This window comes from Halichoeres trimaculatus, unplaced genomic scaffold (assembly GCF_033239565.1).
Source record: "Halichoeres trimaculatus isolate MK-OKI-2021-1 unplaced genomic scaffold, fHalTri1.1 fHalTri1_scaffold_21, whole genome shotgun sequence".
Classification (NCBI taxonomy): domain Eukaryota; kingdom Metazoa; phylum Chordata; class Actinopteri; order Labriformes; family Labridae; genus Halichoeres; species Halichoeres trimaculatus.
The window spans coordinates 9,179,482-9,200,352 of NW_027437199.1; the positions used below are offsets into that span (position 1 = coordinate 9,179,482).

The 20,871-nt window shown below is 44.1% G+C and overlaps 2 protein-coding genes across 2 annotated transcripts in view; one reads left to right on the forward strand and one right to left on the reverse strand.

The window, feature by feature from the left end:
* The window catches only part of snd1 (staphylococcal nuclease and tudor domain containing 1), a 229,525-nt gene that overhangs the window by 104,168 nt on the left and 104,486 nt on the right, over positions 1–20,871 (reverse strand). The gene's annotated exons all lie outside the window — the stretch shown is intronic.
* lrrc4.1 (leucine rich repeat containing 4.1) lies at positions 10,350–15,693 on the forward strand. Its single transcript, XM_074698610.1, has one exon. The coding sequence runs from the start codon at positions 12,169–12,171 to the stop codon at positions 15,031–15,033; it is 2,865 nt and encodes a 954-aa protein (XP_074554711.1). The 5' UTR covers positions 10,350–12,168; the 3' UTR covers positions 15,034–15,693.

A 20,871-nucleotide genomic window follows, 5' to 3' on the forward strand; every position in this document is an offset into this window, starting at 1 on the left:
AGCTTAGCAAGCAATTGTTTTCCTGATAATAGCAAGCTCTTTGATGACTCTCAAGCACTGTAAGACAGGAATACAATTATATGAGTGGATACAGTTTTAAAACCTTGGTGCACTTATGCTCATCACCCTTATTCACTCATACACAAAGGTTTAAAGGGTTAAGGAAAACTCTGGGCAAGTGGAAATCGCCATAATATTCAACTTTCAAAGTTTACCAGAACTTACTTTCTCTAAGTTCCTTGCTGTGAGATTTTTGGCATTGCGTTCAAGTGATCCAATTTGCGAGGTATTCAGGAAAACTCACAAATGGAGTTGGGCAAGGTTGGGGTTTTGGTGCAGTCTCTGTGCATTAAACTAACCATTTCGTGCACATTTAACACTAAATCGTAGGTTGCATGAATACGTCCACTTGTAGTTTCTAAATTGGCCTGAATTGGTGCCCAAAGAATCAATTAGATCCATCCAATGTATCCCAGCATAAATAGTTTTGGATTTTTGCAAGTGGAATGATTTTCTGTGTCATCTTCTTAGAGGAATATCTTTTCCTATTGAACTTGCAGTACAGGAAAATCTAAACACTGAGAGGGACATATGTGAATAAGACAGTAAGATTGGGTATCCTGATAAGTTTTTGAAGTAAACAGGGTACATCTGTGAGAACAGCTTTAGATCAAATCTCTCAGAATGGAACAAAAACAGCGTGTGATCATACTCTTGATTCATTTGGCTTTGAACTTGCTGTTTCCCTCAGGAGTGCTTTTAACTCCACCAGGTGTGATATGTGACAATTGTGCTTCCAAATAGGATGGATAACACTCACTTGAAAACAGGCAGCCTCACATACAGAGTAACACACACACACACTCAACAAATTCAATTTCGACAATGTGGCCACAGGCGAAAGCAGACACCCCACTGTATCATGGAGTTACAAGCTACAACAATCTTGTGGCCAGCTTAACACTCACGCTGCCCAGACTAACTGCTTGAATACCCAATGGGGCACCTTTTAAGAGGTAAAAGAAAAAAAACATGCCCACAGGCTGCTTGTCTCGTGGTATTTCTGCCGGACGACTAAGTGGAGAGCTCAGTTGTTTCCTCCAAAGAAAATTTGAACCAACGCGTCTCAGTGGTTTCATCAATTTCAGTTCATTTATTGCTGTGCACAGCAGAGTACAGAACAAATTGATGGCAGAACAGTGATGGGCAACAGGAAAAACAAATGGCAGCTCTTGAAGAAGAGAGTGTCTAGACGTTTAAGTCAGCAAAGCCATCTCCAGGCAAAATGTGCATATTAAAATGCATGTGCGGGCACTGGAAATGATTGCTTGCACTGTGTAAGTACAAAACAAATTTAAGAAACTCGCAGCACATCTGAGCCAACACTGAGGACAAAAGAGAATGGAGTAAACTAAACAAGTATACGTGGAGGAATGGTGAATCACAAAATGTATTCATCTTTAGCTTGAGGCAACAATATATGATATGCTACACCTCTTAAACATTTTAAAATCTGCTCCCACTGCTGTCTTTTTATTGTCAGTCACTCAAGAAACTGAGAAATTAGTAATGGAAATATAGCAATAGGTTTCAAGCCCAAACTATAATTATCAGCAGGATGTCAAACGATGAGTGGCAGGCGGGGAAACGAAAGTGAAATCAATGTCTGCCTTGGGAAATTACCACTGTTCATCCATGTGTCAAGCCACTACTATGCGTGGGGTGAGGGGTTATTATGGAAAAAATAACCCGGCCACACACCAATAAACACAACCAGGGTGCAAGTGACCTAGACTGATGCCATCAGCGAGGGGACTGACTGATATTTTATGGATCCATTCTGCACACAGGCCACAGCCTATTAATCGTCCTAGTGCTCTGTCTCTACCAGTAAACAATGACAGAATAACAGGAAAGAAACGTATGAGAGGGATGGTGTAAATAAAACATGATGCACTTAGCTATTAAATGTAAAGACGAAAGCTTCGGATGTGAAGTGGTGAAGCAATGGAAGCTAAAAAGTTAAAGAGCCCTGATGAAGTACAGCTTCACGCTTCATTTAGCTTGTTCCCTTGATACCCTGTTGAACATATCACCACATTGCACAGGCACTTGGATCCTACCATCCCAAGACTAAGAAATAAATGAGCTTTTATCATAAAAATAAAATTGCTTGTAAGAAAAACACAACACACACAAGCATGTTTGCACACCACTGGGAGCAGTAAAACTGCAGCTGGCTGACTTTTTTTTGCAATCTGCTCAGCAAAAGTAAGCAAAAAAGTGCTAGCGCCCAAACAAATCATGCCTGTTCCATGCTGTGCGGATGTGCTGGTAACTATAACATACTGGTCATCAGATTAAAAAAACAAGGTGTGCATGTTTACTGCGCATGCATCAACACTCGCAATGCACACACGCTCATGTCAGCCGGATGCCGACCCCTCTACCAGTCGCTAATTTCCTTCACTGCTCTGAGCAGGCCGAGCATACCCCAGTCTAATCCCCAAAGCTATGCAGAAGTGCTAACATGCGAAAAGGGATTAAAGACAAAATAAGGCTGTGTCTGCATGTGTGTCTCCGATGTGCCTGCATTAGCAAGATTTCATACAACAGCCACAATGTGGAGTAAAAGCACTTCTATGAAGCAGGCTCAGGGTATGTGGTCAGTTTTGTTTGATGCTCTCTATTCCCATTTTTTCCTCTTTGAGTGTTTGATTTCAGATAGCTTCCAGTGACCAATACCCTACCCATGTTTTGGATATGCAAACATTGAAAAGTGACAACAGCTCTCAGTTTTCCCATCAGAGAAAGTTTACCAACTGCCACACCTCTCTGCCCTGGTGCCACCACTTCCCCACATGTGTTGCGCCCACACAAACACATGTTGCCATGCGTGATGGTGCTTTGGAGAACTCAATCGACATCCAACCCCTGAGCTCTCCTTAGTGAATGTAAGCGGACTGTGTGGGAGGACTGGCTCTGATAGAATGGACTGCTGTGTTATTGACTTCAATTTAGAAAGTGCTGCCTGCTGCTTTCTCCCCACCCCCCTACCCCCATCCCCTTCCCCTTTCATAGCCAGGACCCTGCTGGCCCTTAGCCGCAGCCAACCTCCGGGGGATATCCCTGATTACACTGCTACAGAAAACACATTTAAGCTAGGTCGCAGGGTCTGGAGTTAGACGGAGGTGTGATGTAAGGGTACTTTTTCTTTGACCCACTTTGTTATCAGAAATCCAACATTTCAACACATTTCTCCCTTCTTCTCTGGAGTCTTTCCATAACTGTTTAGCAATAATGTCACTCTCTACTTAGGTGTCTGTGTCTCAACCTGTAACCCCCCCTTCTCTACATTGTCTCCTACCTGCTTGGTTGGACAGCTGCTCAAGTGTTGTATTGTCGGAGGCTGTAGGAACACTAGCACTGAGCATTTGACGCTGTGCTGGCTGCGCTCATAGATTAGACACACTTAGCTTGACTTCTCAAATCCCCAGCATGGGAAGGAAAAAATATGGAGGCAGAGAGAAAGCGGATATTACACAGGAAAAAATACAACTGGCTGAGAGGTGAGTCGTTGCATTTGAGAACAGTCACACACAGATGACTGGTGAGCACACACACACACAGGGAAACTTTTTATCCTACTGAAAAAAACTTCCTTGTATCTTGCGGAGATAAGGTGGACAGGTAGCTATCACTATGAAACCGAAAATGAGTAGCATGTTACAAAAATGCTCTGTTCTGCTTTCTAACTCTGGAGAAATCATTGGAAAGCAGATTTTAATATCTGTAGCAATGTATCTGGCACAAGGAAAATAGGCTGACAAACAGATTACTGGCACACGCAGACACACAGCCCCTTTTTTTGGACAGTAAAGCCGTAAACTGGGTGTGGTCAGGTGGATTTGAAAAGATGAAGAGCTGTTTCATTCTTTTTTCTTCCATCCCTGGGTCTGTGCTGTAACAGGCCTCAGTTGGGCTAATCCCCCCCTACATGACGCCTGATGGAGATTCTGGGATTAACCGCTTCATGGAATAACGCGGGAAGGATGGTTACTGTGACTGGGATCTCAGGGAGGGGGAGGAATTTGAAGGTCAGGGGATCATTGTCGACAAAATTAGGGTTAAGAAAAACAGTTCATGGGTTAATTTTGAAAGCTGTTTAAGATTAGGGATGGGGATCATTAACTTTGATTGACTCTAATAACATTAATCTTTATTGATTCCACCATTAAGTCTCCCCTTAATTTTAGAGGAAAGACAATATTGCTCTGAATGAACAGAAGGCATTTATAAAAAGGAAAAATAAGGGTCTGTTTCCACTGACTGATTTTCTTTTGGTTGCAAACAAGCAAGGGTTTTATGTCAAACGCTATGAGTATGGAACATTTAAGAAGAAGATGAGGGCCTGTTTCCATCAACAGATTTCTTTGGAGGCACAAAATTATGGAGTTTCATATCAAATGCTTTGAACAAGGAACATTCATGAAATGCAAATAAAGGGACTGTGCCCACCAGAAGCCTTTTTTATTGTAATGGCACTGCATACTTACTTTAGAAAACCCATAAATCCCATTATTGCTGTGAATCCAAAGGGCACAGACGCCACATGATTTTACTACTGATATCAGCTTTGTCAACAATGTTAGAGGATTAGCTAAACATGGTCTGTCATATATCATTAATCATTTTCAAGGGGAGAACTTTCAGATATGCAGCTGAGTAAAATAATATGAAATATTGCTTTGAAACTGCAAGGGTTAAGAAACGGAGTCAGTGGACACAGGCCCTTGGAGCTGTTGTGGTGGAATACCTGTTTATCTAACTGCCTCCAGGAGCAGACACTTAATAACTGTTTGTATGACTGGTGCACACAAACTAAACAACAGTATCAGTATCGATGAAAACAAGAAATGCATTTGTTCACGTTCAGTTAATCAGTGTTTTAACTCCCTTTTTAATTAAAGAAAAATAATTAAGTGAACACAGACGAGCAGATGTAATAAAAGATCCCAACATGGGACTTTTGTCATATGCAATATAATGCTGCAGAGCAAACTCATTGTAGAGGAATTCTGTTTTGATCAAGCCAAGGACAAAAAGCAAAAGAAGAGAAAGGAAGAGGGAGAGAGGCAGGGGTGGATCTGAATGAAGACGGCATCTTTGCTCCTGAGGAGCTAAAAGTCGGGAAGATTTAGCTTCTTCCTCTGCTGTGAATTACTATGTTTTTACCTTCACATTGCTCAGAGAATGAGACATCCATTTCCTACGGCCTGGCAGTTGGCAAGGCAACATTGTGATGAACGCACATAGAGGGATGCTCAGTGAATCTCAATGAGACAAGCTGACCAATGAAGTGGCCAGGGTATGACATGGGGAGCATTAGCATACGGTGAGAAAATATTAAAGGGTAATTTATCACAGGTTTGGTACAATGATTTGCAGCAGTTATCATGCTGATGTAAAAACCCCATTCTTAAAAATAAGGGGGCACTAATTGGGAGGAATAACCCCAAAAACTGCTGTGAACAACAAAAAGCCAAAGTAGAAACACTACGATTTCACGCATGAAGCATTTGGCTATGTTGGCTCATGCTGATTGGGTTAACAGCGCTAACCTACTTGTATCTTTCTTCTGCTTCCAGCTAACACGGCGTTAGGGCTAATCCCTGCACTGGCAGCCAGTATGAACACAGCTCAACATAATGAAGCCCATTAGTCTGGAGACAATGGCTGCTAGCAAAGCTCACTACACCGAGCAACCGCAGGATGAGTGAAAAGAAAAAAATGAAGTCAAAAACGCTCATCTTTTACTGTGTGCCTTCAAGTTGCCGTGACCTGATAATGCCCTCATTTGAGCGCGCACACTCAGTCACACAGACAAAAAACATATGCTGAATGAGCAAACACAATTAACTTGAGACTGGCCTGCAAATTGTAGAGCAGAGGAAGAGTGTAGGAAGGAGCAATTTAAAGGAGGAGAGAGACAAGGGGGAGAAAGGGGTGAACAGCACAGCAAAGCGAAAAAAGAAAGAGGGCAAGAACAAAGGCAGAACAAGAAGGGTAAAAAAAAACTGCAACAAGGCCAAGTAAAGGAAAATGGGAGCGACAAGGAAGAAAGAGGGCAAGGAATATGTTAAGAGTATAGAAATGGAACCTATCGAGATTACAATTTGCATAAAAACCCATTCACTTTACATTTCCCCTGACTTGCTACAAAGATTTTGTTTTGACTGAGCAATAGCTCTGCAAACTCAAAAGCAGACCAGAGGGCAAAGGTATTGAGATGAAACCAGCTTAACATATGGACGCTTCTAATATACCCTATTGCCTGTTATAATCTTTTGATATGCTGGCATACGATTGCTTTGTGCGTTTGTGTGTTCATGTCAGTGTGTATCTCTGTGATGAGAGAAAGATAAACCACAAAAAATCCCTATCGAGCAGTATAAGCCTTTAGTGGGACAGTGATAGCAGCATGTCTGTGTTTGTGTGCAGAGGCAAGTTTTGGTCGTAATCTCTCTCAGAATTAATTCCTGGAAAATAAAAATTGGAAACAAGCCTCTCTACCTCAAGGACAGCGTTATGGCGCTGGAGTACATATATGCAAGTAAGGTGGCCTTGAAATATTGGTGCAAGAGAATACGGTGCCAGGGTTGGCTCTGCTATGCATCGGATCGGACATCTGGGATACTTAGAGGACAAGCACGCAAACACACAAAAACAGTAATACATAAAATTTGTAACAGCTCTCAGTGCACAAGACAGACCCAAAAATAGTGTGCCTCTTGTCTCCTTGAGAAAATCTCCCTCTCTGTCTCTCCTACGCACACACACACAAACACACAGAAAACCGTATGTGGACTGCCCAAGGGCCTACGCTGTAAATCCTTGATCCTGGCAATGGCAGAGGCAATGACATTATCATTAGATCTATCATTCGACTGTGCATCGCTCAACTCCGATTGTCATCGCTGCCATACTATACTGCAGGCCATTCCCCTCCCAAATGGAACCACTGACACACACACACACGCAAACACACACAACCACACACACACTACGCAGGCTGCTGACCTACATGTGACTGGCCGCAGCCCAGATTTGCCAGCATCCACCTCCGGGGATGAGTTCTGTAATGTTTTCATATAGCCCTCGAACATGCTGGCTGACTGGCGGACGAGCCACACCAAAGTAGGTCGTGCGGTTGCCACAAACTACACCCAGTGCCCTCTTGGCCTGGTGCAGGGTGGGGAGGCTCTATTTTGCCTGGAGGATTGAGTAGGGAGGGCAGGGGTCACACAGCAGGGGCATGGGGCTGGCATGACAGCGTGAAGGTCCTACGTTTGTGACAACTCATCAAGTTGAATGGTTAGCAAGTCCCTGAAGGTAGGACTGGACGACACCCTCCTTGTCACGGCAGCATCAAAATACTTAACCTGAGTCTTTAAAGCTACTCCTGATTCAACAGTTCTGTCGAAGCCACAAAGTCGAGAACAGAATAAAGGTAAACCCACAAAAACGTTCCAAGCTTAGAGGCTTTTCTGGTTCATCAATTGGCCAATTCCAGGGGCGCCAAGTAAACTGCACACATACCCATGGATCCACATTCTGGACCTTGAGAAAACCTTTCTGTGATTAAAGTTTGGCTGACAATCAAGCAATGTCAGCCTTTCCAGACCAGGATCAAAGAACATCGCAAGGTGTTGACCACATTTGGTCAGTGGAGCATTGCAGAGTTTGGCAGGCTATGACCCAAGCTCCCTTCAGTACAGAGTCAAAAATAGAGAAGACAGGAAAAGAGAGGAATAGTTAAGGTGGAGGCCAAGAGGAGAGAAGCTGTCCTGGCAGCGGCGGTCATGTCATGGGTCAGTGGGTGATTTTGGTTGGATAGTCTGGGACGTGACTGTGCCGGGTGGCCAAAACACAACCTCAACTCCTTCTGGGTCACTTCTTCATCAAACTGTAGCACAACAAACCTACAAAGCAGTGTGCAGCCACCATCTGACACAGTAACTCTGGCTCCATTATGCACACATCTGATTTTTGTCATCAATACTCACACAGTGAACTACAAGCCTTCATTTGAAGTTGGCTCGATACAAATCAATGTACTGTTGATGTTTTGAGCAGCACATTTGCAGCACACTCTGTTTGTACAACCACTTTTGCACATGAGTATATGCATGCATAATCTTGTGTTCCCTCTTGCTCAGAGAATGCAGAGAAGAGGACACGGTGGTGCAGGACACCTTTGATGTTGCTGTCCGTATGGCCGCAGTGCTGGGGAATCCCTGTGGAAAGGGAGAGGAAATGGCCTCTTTCTTAACAAGGAGAATCCCCCGTATTCTCCTGAGGCTGCCACCTCACTGTTACATGTGCTTCATTGAAGCCTCTTCATATTCAACTGCAATGAAGTCAAGGAGAAAGTCTGCGTGTGTGTGTGTAATATAGGAGTTGGCTCTATACTCCTGTGCCGGTGGGAATAACGTACTGCGCTACAGGCAGAGTGACCTTTTCTTGCTGGCGTGCTTTTCCCCTTCTTCTCTCAACCCCCCCTCCCCATCCTCTCCCTCTTTCACACGCTTACTCTCCAGCTCAGACACAAATACACACACACACACACACACACACCTAGCACTGTCACAGCTAGCTTTACCTCCCATCAATTACCCACACTGCTTCCTAGTTTAATGGACATGAGGCTTGTACAAATCATGGGAGATAGAAGGGTGATGGGACAGTGGGGTGCGTTTGTTTTGCTTCTCCTCCACTGGCAAGAAGGTAAAACATGTCTTGTTTTCTCCTGTTCCCTTTTCCTCAGCTTGACCTTTATGGCTGTGTGCTTCTTGAAGCGACAGTTTGTGATCAAATTGAGGGTTAAGGCCTGCCTGCTTAGAGTGCTCTAACTACCTGCACAGACACACATGATGGAGTAGAGTGGGAAAAGGTGGAGAAATATATTTTTCCTGGTGTGTTTGACACAATCCATTCCCGTTATTGTAACCTAAGCACTCAGAGAGCATAGACCTCCGCCAAGCATATTGTGATTGCCACACAACACTTTAGTCCTACTTTAATGTTATACTCCCTTTCAGCAGACTGTCTGCTACGATTTGGTGTTAGTTGCAGGTTTGTACGATAATTTGTTACCTGACAGTGTTGAAAATTATGATGAACCAGTACATATTTCATATTCTGGATCTTAATCTGGATCGTACTTTTACATCTACCAGCAATTATTGTGACCTAGTCCAGTATTGTTTTACAAAGCAATTCGACCATTTATCGTGGAGTTATATACACATATTGTGAAAACAGCCTTATCTCACAATGATTAAGAATACTTACAAAAAAATCCTGGATGGAGACAGTGATCCAGATCTCCTCTAAAATTTAATCACTTCTTTCTTATCCCATTTACAACATTTCCTGAACGTTTCATCAAGATTTGTTTGTAACTTTTTTAGTTATGTTGTTCACAGACAGATAGAAAAACTCTCTCCAAAACATAACCTCCTTGGCGGAGGTAATGAAATGACGGTGTGCTCTTGTAAAAGGGGATGGAACCAATGGGAAAATTTGTTTCAATGAGTTGAGTTGTCATTTCAGAAGATCAGCCAGATAGGGTAGAGTGACACATTAATGGTTGAAGAGTGAGCAGAGCACAGGAGACTACAAGGAGGGCAAGGGTGGAGTGGGTTAGGTGGGGGGATTTAATGCACAAAACACACTGCATCAAACCAAAGCACTGCTCCGAGCAGGATGCGTCAGCAGTCCATTCATGTTCCTTTATGTTCTACCAGAGGACAAAAACTAAAAGAGTGAGTGAGCAAATGGAGATAAAATAAAAGAGATTTAAAGATAATGAAGGAAAGGGCAGTGAAGGGAGAAAGAGAGGGCACCATGAGATGAAACAAGGAGTGTGAGAGTGAGAAAGTGAGAGAAAACTGTGTCCCATCTGCCCGCCTTTTCCACCAAAGAAATGCTGGAAAGCTTTGGCAGACTCGTCAGGATGGCTGGAGTATTGCCGGAGAGGAGGGGGTTAAAATCTGGTTGCTGTGGGGATGCCACTGTCCATCTCTGCCTTTTGCTTGGGCAGCTCGTCTATTCCCCTAAGCCACACAAAGCCTCGGAAAGCCGCAGAACAAGAGACTATAAGCATTAAAAAAGAGCGAAAGGACGGCGGGAGAAAACTGGTTTTTAAAGAGGTAGATGTCTAAAAAGGTCTGAGTGCTTTGAGCCTACCCAACTACCTTAGGACACTGCAGAGAGAGCAGGAGGGAGGCAGGGGGAGAGAGAGTGTGAAAGAGTGAGCATGTGTGTGTGTGTGTGTGTGTGTGTGTGAGTGAGAGAGAGAGGAGAGCAAGCGAGGGAGAGATCCAAGCCGGTGCACGCTCTCTCTTTTGCTGCTACAACGGATCCTTTCCACATCGACGCTACTGTTAACGTCACGCCTGTAAGCCGTGCGCTTGCCGGCACTCGCCTTCCCTATCTTGCTCCTCTCCCTGTTCGGACGCTGCATTAGCAAAGGGGGTGCTGATCACCACGAGGAGAGGAGGGGGAAAAAAGAACTGGAAAACAAGAAGAAAAAAGAAACAAGCCGGAGTGAGGAAGGAAAAACTGCGCACCACCCCTCCTCCCTCCAACCCACCTCGATCAACCCAGCTACAACACCCCCACTCCTCCCAGCACCCCCTTCCATCCCCCACCCCGCTCCCTCTCTGAAGAAATTGACGGATTATTGGGAAGTGCAAGGGAGGCAGGCTGCAGCTGCTGCTGTGTGTGCTCCGCTACTGCTGCTGTGTGCTGCGCAGGGATGGTGTGTGTGCGTTCGCGACTGCTGCTGTCGCCACCACGGCTGTCGAGGCTGGAGTGTGTGGCTAGTTAAGGGGCAGAAGAAGCTAATGAAGGCAGTGTGTGTCGCCTAGCCTTTTTTAACCCCCCGCAGAGGACTCCTGGGGGAGAGGGAAAAAAATAGGACAAATCAAGTGGACACGACGCCACACTCTGAGGAACGCAAAAGGGGAGAGAGTGAGAAAAAGGTAAAAGGGCTGTCAAACTGACCAACTGATTGACCACTAAAAAAGTGAACACAGGAATACAGAGAGGAAGAAGTCTGCTTTTCCTGGCTTGTAAACCTCTCCTCCAAACCGTCGCAGTCAGAAGGCAAAGAACATTGGGAAGGACTGTGGAATTTTGATTAAACCTTCTTCAATCCCACCCCCGTCGACCTCCCTCCTTCTGTCTTGGCTTTTGTGCAAAAAAAGAAAAAAGAAAAAAACTGTGCATGTGTGGTTGTGTGGTCGTCTGTGCTATGGAGACCTGGGTAAGGTGTCTAGCAGGGGGATCAACTGTCGGATTCCAAGGACAAGCGGGAGAAGAGGAGCCGACAGCAAGAAGCGAGCCAGGGAGCACTGCTGCTTTGGGAGCCTGACTGGATTCCTATCTGCAATCTTTCTTTTCTTTTTCCTTTTTTTTTCTTGTCAACAAGGAAAGGGAGAACAAAAAACAATCACAAAGGGCCTTCGAACCTTTCTCTTTGGATGTGTGGATTTACAAAATAGCTCTGCTTAAGCTCTGTGGCATTGATACCTTTCTGTCAGAGCAAATATATAAAGGCTTTCTTTGCTGGTCTTGGGATATACATACAACTGATGTGAATACCACAGCTCTTTCTGGTTGCAAACAGGAGGGAAGCTTTATATCTCAGTTGAAGGACCTGTAATAATAACTTGAGGTAGGTGTCTAGTGTTTCAACCCCTCTTTGAATCAATTTGTAACACCCTACCCTTCCTTCTGTCTTTTAATAAGGTTTTTAGTTGCTTAATTTTCCATGATGTCCTTCTCACACACACGTTCAAGAAAAGCCAGCCCTCCCTTCCCTCCCCTTTCTTTCTGCCCCTGAGAACAGTTCATGGGAATAAAGTATTGCTTGATTGAGAATAGGTCAAGCCCCTTGCCCCCTTAGCAAGCACCCAACCCTGCACCCCCCACCCCCCATCCCCTATCCCTTGTCCTCTGAAGTTCCTTTCACCTCTTAACTCTGAATCCATTGACATAACGACCAGCCATCAAGCTACTTTCCCTCTCCCAACAGCCCCTAAACCCCCAAACACCCCAACCTCCCCCCCAGATGATGCTGAATTATGAACGTGCCACATCATGAGTCTCCTGGGGCGGGTAGCTGTGCATCGTGCCAGGAAAGCCGCCCTGCTCTGTGTAGTCTTCCTGATGGCGCGAGCGTGGAGCAGCGCCTCCCTGGCCTTGGCGGGGGCGGCGGTGTCTCAGGGACCCCAGGGCTGTCCACCGCAGTGTTCCTGCAGTAATCAGCAGGGGAAGGTGGTGTGCACCCGCCGTGGCCTCACCCGTGTGCCCCCTGGCATTCCTGCCAACACGCGACACCTCAATCTAATGGAAAACGCCATCGAGGCGGTGCAGGCTGACTCCTTTCGCCACCTGCACCACCTTGAGGTGCTCCAGCTTGGGCGAAATGCCATACGGCAGATTGAGGTGGGCGCGTTCAATGGACTTACCAGCCTCAACACACTGGAGTTGTTTGACAACCGGTTGACAGTGGTGCCCAGTGGGGCCTTTGAGTACTTGTCAAAACTACGAGAACTGTGGCTGAGGAATAACCCCATTGAAAGTATTCCCTCCTATGCCTTCAACCGGGTGCCCTCACTAATGCGACTGGACCTGGGCGAATTACGGAAACTGGAGTACATCTCCGAAGGAGCTTTTGAGGGCCTACAAAACCTCAAGTACCTCAACTTGGGCATGTGCAACATAAGGGGTGATATGCCAAACCTGAGTCCCCTCAAGGGTCTGGAGGAGCTCGAGATTTCTGAAAATCTTTTCCCTGAGATAAAGCCAGGCTCCTTCAAAGGCCTGCGCTCGCTGAAAAAACTTTGGGTTATGAACTCGCAAATTACAGTGATAGAGCGAAATGCTTTCGACGACCTTTCTTCATTGGTGGAGCTCAACCTTGCCCATAACAATCTGAGCGCTGTGCCACATGATCTGTTTTCCCCGCTCAGGTACCTGGTGGAGCTCCATCTCCACCACAACCCTTGGAACTGTGGCTGTGAGGCTGTGTGGTTAGCACGCTGGCTAAGGGAGTACATACCAACTAACTCGACCTGCTGTGGACGCTGTCACTCCCCTGCCAGCATGAGAGGTCGACAGCTGGTTGAGGTGGACAGAGGAGAAGGTGCTGCAGTCCAGTGTTCGGCACCCTTCATTGCTGATGCACCGAGGGACCTAAACATCTCTGCTGGGCGAGTGGCTGATCTTCGCTGTCGCACAGCCCCAATGTCTTCAGTGCGCTGGCTCCTACCCAATGGGACTATCCTGACACATGCGTCTGGTCATCCGAGAATATCCATCCTCAATGATGGTACCCTGAACTTCTCTAATGTCCTGGCAGCAGACACAGGGACCTACACCTGTATGGTGTCCAATGCAGCTGGGAACTCCAACGCCTCAGCCTACCTCAATGTGAGTGCAGCTGAGCTGAATACATCCAACTTGAGTTACTTCACCACAGTGACTGTTGAGGTTCTGGGGCCAACTACTGAGATGCCCAAACCTAAAACTACCACAACTACAGCTACTGCTGCAGGGGCTGGGGTAGCTGGAGGAGGAGGTGCAGGCCTAGGGACAACGACAACTACTGCCTCTCCTTCAGTCTTTCAGCCTGTCTTTATTTCCACGCCAACAGTGTTATTGCAAAGCACTGACAGCCCACCAGGTGCAGCTAAGCCATCCGTGGCGCCAGGTGGCCAAGGTGTCACTAGCAAGCCCGGCAAGTCAGGCCCTAGCCTAGATGAAGTAATGAAAACCACTAAGATCATAATAGGTTGCTTTGTGGCAGTAACACTTCTGGCTGCAGTCATGCTCATTGCCTTTTACAAATTGAGGAAGCGCCACCAGCAGAGGAGCACAGTGGCAGCTGCCCGCACTGTGGAGATTATCCAGGTGGATGAGGAGGACCTTCCACCACCAGCATCTGCAGCTCAAGAGACAGCTCTCACATTGCCTGAAATCCGGGACCATAACAACATACACAAACTGGACTTCATTAGTCATAAGACTGACTACAGCTTTCACAAACCCAAGGCCGAATACAAAACACAGCCAGATTTCACCCTTCACAAGCCGAAGGCTGAATACACCACATACAAGCCAAATATGGACTTCAGTAGCCACAAATTCATCCCAGATTACAGCACTCACAAATCAACACCAGATTTTAGCCTTCATAGACCAAAGCCTGACTACAGCCCATTTAGACAGGAGTACAGCACTCACAAACCTAAAGCAGAATACAGTCCATTCAAACCAGACTTTGGCACTCACCCAAAAACTAAACCAGATTATAGCCCCTTTAAACCAGATTACAGCACCCATCCCAGGCAGAAAACTGACTTCAGCCCTTTTAAACGAGATTACAGCACCCAACCAAAACCTAAACATGACTACAGCCCACTGAAATCTGACTACAACACACAGCAAAAACCCAAGGCTGAATACAGTCCATTCAAGCCTGAGTATGGCACTCATCCAAGACCTAAACCGGATTACAGCCCATTTAAGCCTGACTTTAGCACTCAGCCTAAACCCAAGCCAGACTACAGTGCCCAGAGATCAAAAACTGACGGTACCTACAAACCCAAGGACCCTTACGCCTCCCATAAGACTGCAACAGATTACAGCGCCTTCAAGACTGACTTCAGCCCCCACAAAGCGGATTACAGCGCCTTCAAGTCTGACTTCAGTCCACACGCTCAGAGACCTAAACTGGATTACAGTCCACACAAAATGGACTACAGCCCCCAAAAGGTGGACTACAGCACTCTAAAGCCCAAATACAACACCTACAAACCAACTGGTCATGGGGCTAAATGGACAGACAACAATGTTGGGAACTCTTTGCCTCGAACCTTGCCCAGCACCATCACAGCGATGGCTGAGCCCTTTGTCATAAAAACTCACACCAAGGAGAAAGTACAGGAGACTCAGATTTAAAAAGGCCCCAAACAGCTCCCACTTCTTTCCCTAGGCCCCTAGCTCCCCACCCATCCCAGTCCTTTTGCCCCCTCCCATCATCCCCCCATAAAATCATGCAATAGAATGCACAACGAAAAAAGGACAGGAACTACTTTTTGTACAGAGTGCAAACTTAAAGACTGACGATTTCTTGTTGTACATGCTTATAAATAAATATATATATGGACAAATTGAAACTACCATGGGCTGGTGATAGAGAAACATATATTAAAAGAAATTGAAACTATTTTCTAACTTGTAACTTCTATTTAAAACAATGAGTTGTTTAAGATGCTGTCTTGACTTTGACAAATGAGGGTAGTCTTGTTTTAAAAAAGGGGCATTCTGTGTGATTTTTACACCATGCTACAGAGAATGCAGTGATAAGAAAAAATATTTATACTGAGAAGACTTTCTTTAACAAAAACCGAAAAAAGATCAGTGTCGATCTTTACAGGTTTATCTTGTAAAAGCACCAAGAATTTGTACTGTGCCAAATGTTATAAAATGCAATAAAAAGGATTTTTGGAAGAAAAAAGGAAGTATTAGAAAGAGATGTTTTTTCCCCTTTTCTTCTTCTTCTAGCGTATACTGTAACGATCAGCCAAATGCTTTAGACACTGCAGTAAGACGCTGCAGCTATACTTTAACCCTGCGTGTGCTGAATGACTCAGGCAGAATGAATCATGGTGCAGAAATGGATGGTGCTTTTTAAATTCTATCATTACCTGCTTTTAAATCCTGTGTGTTTGTACAGGCGTGTTTGTTTAGTTTGTAATTTTATACCAACAGTGAGTTTCATGGTGCTTCATCAAGGTGTGGCTGAAAAACGCAAGAGTTTGATCTCAGTCTCTTCTTCAAACATGTGCAGAAGTGAAAGGAAGAAGCTCAAGTGGGAGAAATCATGAAATCTAATCTTAATGAAATGCTGATAACAATGTTTGTCAATGCTGCAAGGTGATTGTGTTATCTACCTCATTTTCTTCATTACACACTTGTATTATTAATCATGTACCTAATAAGTGAAAGGGCGATAAATCAAGGTGAAATAATGTTTGGGTGTTACGACTGTCTTGCACTTTGCCAAAAATATGGATCCTCATTTCACTTTTCATTGCATTGCCAGCTGTTGTGCCGTCATCAATCAGTATGAGGGGCTTTTTATGGTGACAAATGCATTTGGGTCTTGCTGTTAACTGTGCATTTTTCATCTTTGACAATATCACCCCTCTCAGTCATAATACAGCCTCAGTTCTCTGCCTAACAAAGAAAAATAACATACAACATATACAGCGGTAGTATCCATGTATTAGACAGATGAGCCTGTTTGTCTTTGGTAGGTGAAATCAAAGACCAAGTGGTGCTGCTGCACTCTCTCTTACCTTGAATTGGGGCTGGAGATAGTAGTTTAAGCTCACTGGAGAGAAAAAAATCTGGTACAACTTACCTCGGAGCGTATTTAGGCAAAGAACAGAGTGTTGTGTTGGAAATGGGCAACATGTGGGTGAGAGATGATAAAGAGAATACTACAAAAAGACTCCTGTGGATAGATCAAAAGCTGTGGTACAAAATCACCACAGCCAGCACAAATAATCTCACTAAAAGCATCAAAATATGAGAGAAAAAGAGTAACTTAAAACCACAAACAATTAGCTGCATGAGATCTCATCAGAATGAAACAAAAAGGCTTCTGCAGGCGAGCAAAGTACTGGCCTGTGTTGTTGATTTCACCTGTTTTTATGAAAGTGTTTTGAATGCTTGAGAGGATAGCGTGTCAACTCAAAAATCCACAATAACAATGTGTTTACTGCCTCTTGCACTCTGCAGCATTTGAGAATTAGAGACAGAAAGGAGAGATGGTGCACAAAAGGAGTGCAACAGTTACCTGAGAGCTTGTTATGTGCTTAACCTGAAGTAGTCGCTGTCAGATGAGAAGAGTGTGCCTGCTTACATGTGTGAGAGCCAAGTTATGAGGCGTAAGGGAGGAACAGGCACAGGGAGGAAAGGGATGAGCTGTTTTTAATGAGTATATTGTCAGTTGTTTGTCTAAGCCTGCCTTAAATGTGTGATTCTAGAGTCCTCCAACACTGTTGCCACATTTTTCCACGTTTATAGAGATCAAGATTCTTGAAACCAACTCTAGTTAGAGCTGCAAAGACATAAGAGACAACTAGCTGTCACTGTCATATACAAATCCTATTCCCAAAAGAGAATTCCCCAAATCCATCATCAACTCTGAATAAAAATAACCTGCCAAATTGCACCCAGGGGCCCCACATCTGGTCACTTTGGCTGAAATAATCAGACAAAGAATAAAAAAATCAACAGCAGTTCTAACAATCCTCCTCACCCCCTCCTGTGATGTCTTTTTATAACTCAGCCTACGCTTAAAATATGGTGTTTTGACTGCAGCAGCAACAAATGAGAAAATGTATGGAGCATGCAAGCCAGTCTGTATGCATAAGAACAGAACAAGCTGTTATTCTAGTTACTTATAGAAAAGGGGATTTATAAAGAGAGCTTGTAGAAATGTGTGAGAGCAGAGTGATGTAACTACATGTCACATTTGACATGCCAATTTGGAGGACAAGAAGCAGTAGTTTAAGAGGTATAGGATCCACACTCAGACATCCACTCTGCAAATGAATCTGTGGACTTTTGTTGCATGCATCCTCTCCCTACATTTCCTCTGCGCCTCTTCTTTCCCTTTTCCACAGAAGGCGAATTGCCAAAGCAGGAATATTTCAAACAAAAAGGAAGAAAGGGAACTTTTCATTCTGTACTGAATGTTTGTCACTATGCTGACTCATAACGCTCACAGCATGCTTTTGTCTCCCACTCCTGTTGTTTACTTCTAATTGTTTTGATATCATAGCAATGCAAAGCTTGATTTTTCCGTGGCTAAAGTGTTGCAGGTGAGGGGAATGTTAAACAATACTGAAAGCTATTTGTGGGATTCAAGTGGTTCGTATAAAAGGCTTGATGGATTGGAAGCATTTGCACAAATTGGTGTAAGCACTGTATTGAGTAATAGCTGTGTAATGGCTTTCGTTTGTAAGCTTGGCTGTGCTGTTCTTTGCTTGCTTAAGTGTGCTAAGGCAGGGTGATGCTTATGCTACTTTTGGATTGTGCGAGGAAGTCAAATATAAGGCTGCACTGTGCTATAAACGGCTCTGTCAAACTGATCACTCAACATGGCTAAAGGGTCATCAATCAGCCAATCAGCTAGCCAGGAATTGAAGGGCCCGTCACCATGGGAAACACTTCTACCCCTACCATCCCTTCCTCCCTCTCCTCCTCCTCCTCCGCATCATGTCTCCTTTTTTTTCTGTCCGTGTGCTCATTAGCAATCATGAAGCTATTTGAAAGAGGAAGCAAGGCAAGATGCACCTACTTACACACAGCTCACAAAGCCTGAGGATGGAGGGGGAAAGGGAGGATGGGGGATAAGGGCAAGAGGAGGAAGGATGATAAAGTGATACAGAAATCAGGATGTAGGGGAGTAAGACAGATTGCTAGAAAGAAGTTATTAGGTCACAAGGGAAAGTGGGGACTTCAGCCAAAAAAAGGGTAAAGGAAGGAGACAAGAAAAAAAAGAAAGACATGCAGAGAAATGTGGCAGTGCTGGGTAAAGATGGTTCAAAGAAGTGTTCCTAAGAGACGAAAAGATGTAAGAAAGAAACAAGTCAGACCACAAGGAAAAGTAAGGAGACAGAAGGAAGCAGCCAAACAGAAAACGTAGGAGCAAAAAAACAGACATAAGATGTTAAAAGTGATTAAAATCAAATGAAATGAGAGAGAAGGAAGAAGAGAAGCAAGAGCAAAGCAGTGAGAGTGAGGAAAAGAGAGCAAAGGCGCTTAGTAGAGGAGAAAGCAGAGCAAATGTGATGCAAGAGTGCCAGCTACAGATGGAAAGGGGGATATATATCCCGGCCATCATGGCTCCTGCGTGATTGGTGAATGGCCTGGACTGCACCACGAGGGGTGTGGTGGTGGGGGAGGGAAGGGGAGAGCAGGGAGGGAGGATGGAGTGTGATTTTATAGCACAGTGCAGCAGATAAGAAGTGCTGATACCAGTAATGGACTGGACCACTGGGGGTACTTGAGGAAGGGAGGCCGGTGAATATGAGGGAAGAGAGGATGGGAGGATCAAGGGGTCAGCGCAAATAGAACTGTAGGGATGATAACGGCCACAGTGCAGCCATGTGAATGTGCTCCTGTTTGCAGCGTGAGCAAGAGGACACTGAATAAAGCAGGTTAAAGCCTTTATTCCTCTTTTCATTCAATTCAGGGACAGACTCTCAAATTGAAATGGTTTATAGGAAATTTAAAACCAAATTATTTTGATGCAATCTCTTAATTAGATTTTCAACTCAAAAATTACTTTGCACAGAAGATGGTATTAGTGAAATGTTATTCTAATGAAGTGATAAGGACTTTATCATTTAAATTATACTCATATACACATTTTTCCTGTTTAAAAATGCACTGGAACTAATAACTTGCTACTTCCAATTCTGGAGAACTTGAATACAGGTGTTTCATAAGGCTGACTTTTTAGTAAAATCGGTACAAAACCTTTGATCAAAGCTTTTGCTGGGATTGTTTATAAACAGAAAAAGGATAAAAGGCTTTTTCTTAACCCTAAAGCTTCTTCTATCCTACATTATTTAAGGTTTGCCAGTTTCAAGCGCCCCTTAACTTTTAGTTTCAAATTATTTCCTACTGCATCTCATAAAATTTGAACATTGTGATCTTTTTCATTGTTTTACCAAATATTAGAGGTTAAACAAAATGAAACATATGTTTATGTATGCCTGCATATGTGATCCCCAAACCGATAAAAAAAGACTGTGGTATGACTTTTCATGATTTTAGTATTCTGAGATGCACTAGCAGTCATAATAATAAAAGGAACTTTTGGCCTTTCTGGAACGTGACTAAAGGTGTTTGATGCACCTAAACTTCGTGCTAATTTTCCTTGTGCTTAAGGTTTTTAGAAAACCTCTGATCAAAGCTATTATTTATAAACAAAAAAGATGAAGTCTATGCCCTTTGGACTCTTTTCCACAATAGTTTGTTTAGAGTTGCCACTTCTGACTTTCACATTATTGAATGTTATCATTAAAAGTCTGAGTTGGGTGCATTTATATTACTTAAAAGTAGAGATGCATCGATCCAACTTTTCTGGTCCTGATACCGATACCTGGGCTTTGGGTATCGACCGATCCTGATCCGGTACCAGTGTTAAATAATCTGCATGCTCTACTGTAGGACAAGACTGGTAATTTTTTGAGTAAAAGACAAAAATGAGAACTGAAGGTAATATTTATTTAAACTGTAAGTGTTTAAATGTTTAACAGCAGTTTGGTTAAAAAATGCTTCATTTACATAAATGACTATGTGATTGTAAAATTTCATACCCTGTACACTAAATCATAGTTTAGCCTTAGTGTCGAATTTGGACAGATTCTTTCCCACCGATACCCGATCCAGCTTTGAGGGGCTGGATCAGCGCCGATACCTGATACCAGGATCAGATCGGTGCATCCCTTTTTAAAAATGCATTTTTTGGCCATTCTGCAAAAAAATAAAAAACTTGCACACTATTACTGAATTTTCTTTATTCTCTCAGTTGGTTTCAAGAAGTGACAGCTACCATACATTTTAGTCAAATTTTGAATGCTAAAGCTAGCTAGCTCAATGTGCTTCATGGTGATTTTTATAGTGGGAGGACTAGCTAGTGTGCTAGTGGAGCAGACAGGAGGCTATTCTAAGCAGGCCTGGGAGGGAGCTGCTGTGTGAGTCAACATGAGT

Excerpts from the sequence above, each read along its gene's own strand:
- lrrc4.1 (XM_074698610.1), top strand. The coding sequence starts at position 12,169 with ATGAGTCTCCTGGGGCGGGTAGCTGTGCATCGTGCCAGGAAAGCCGCC.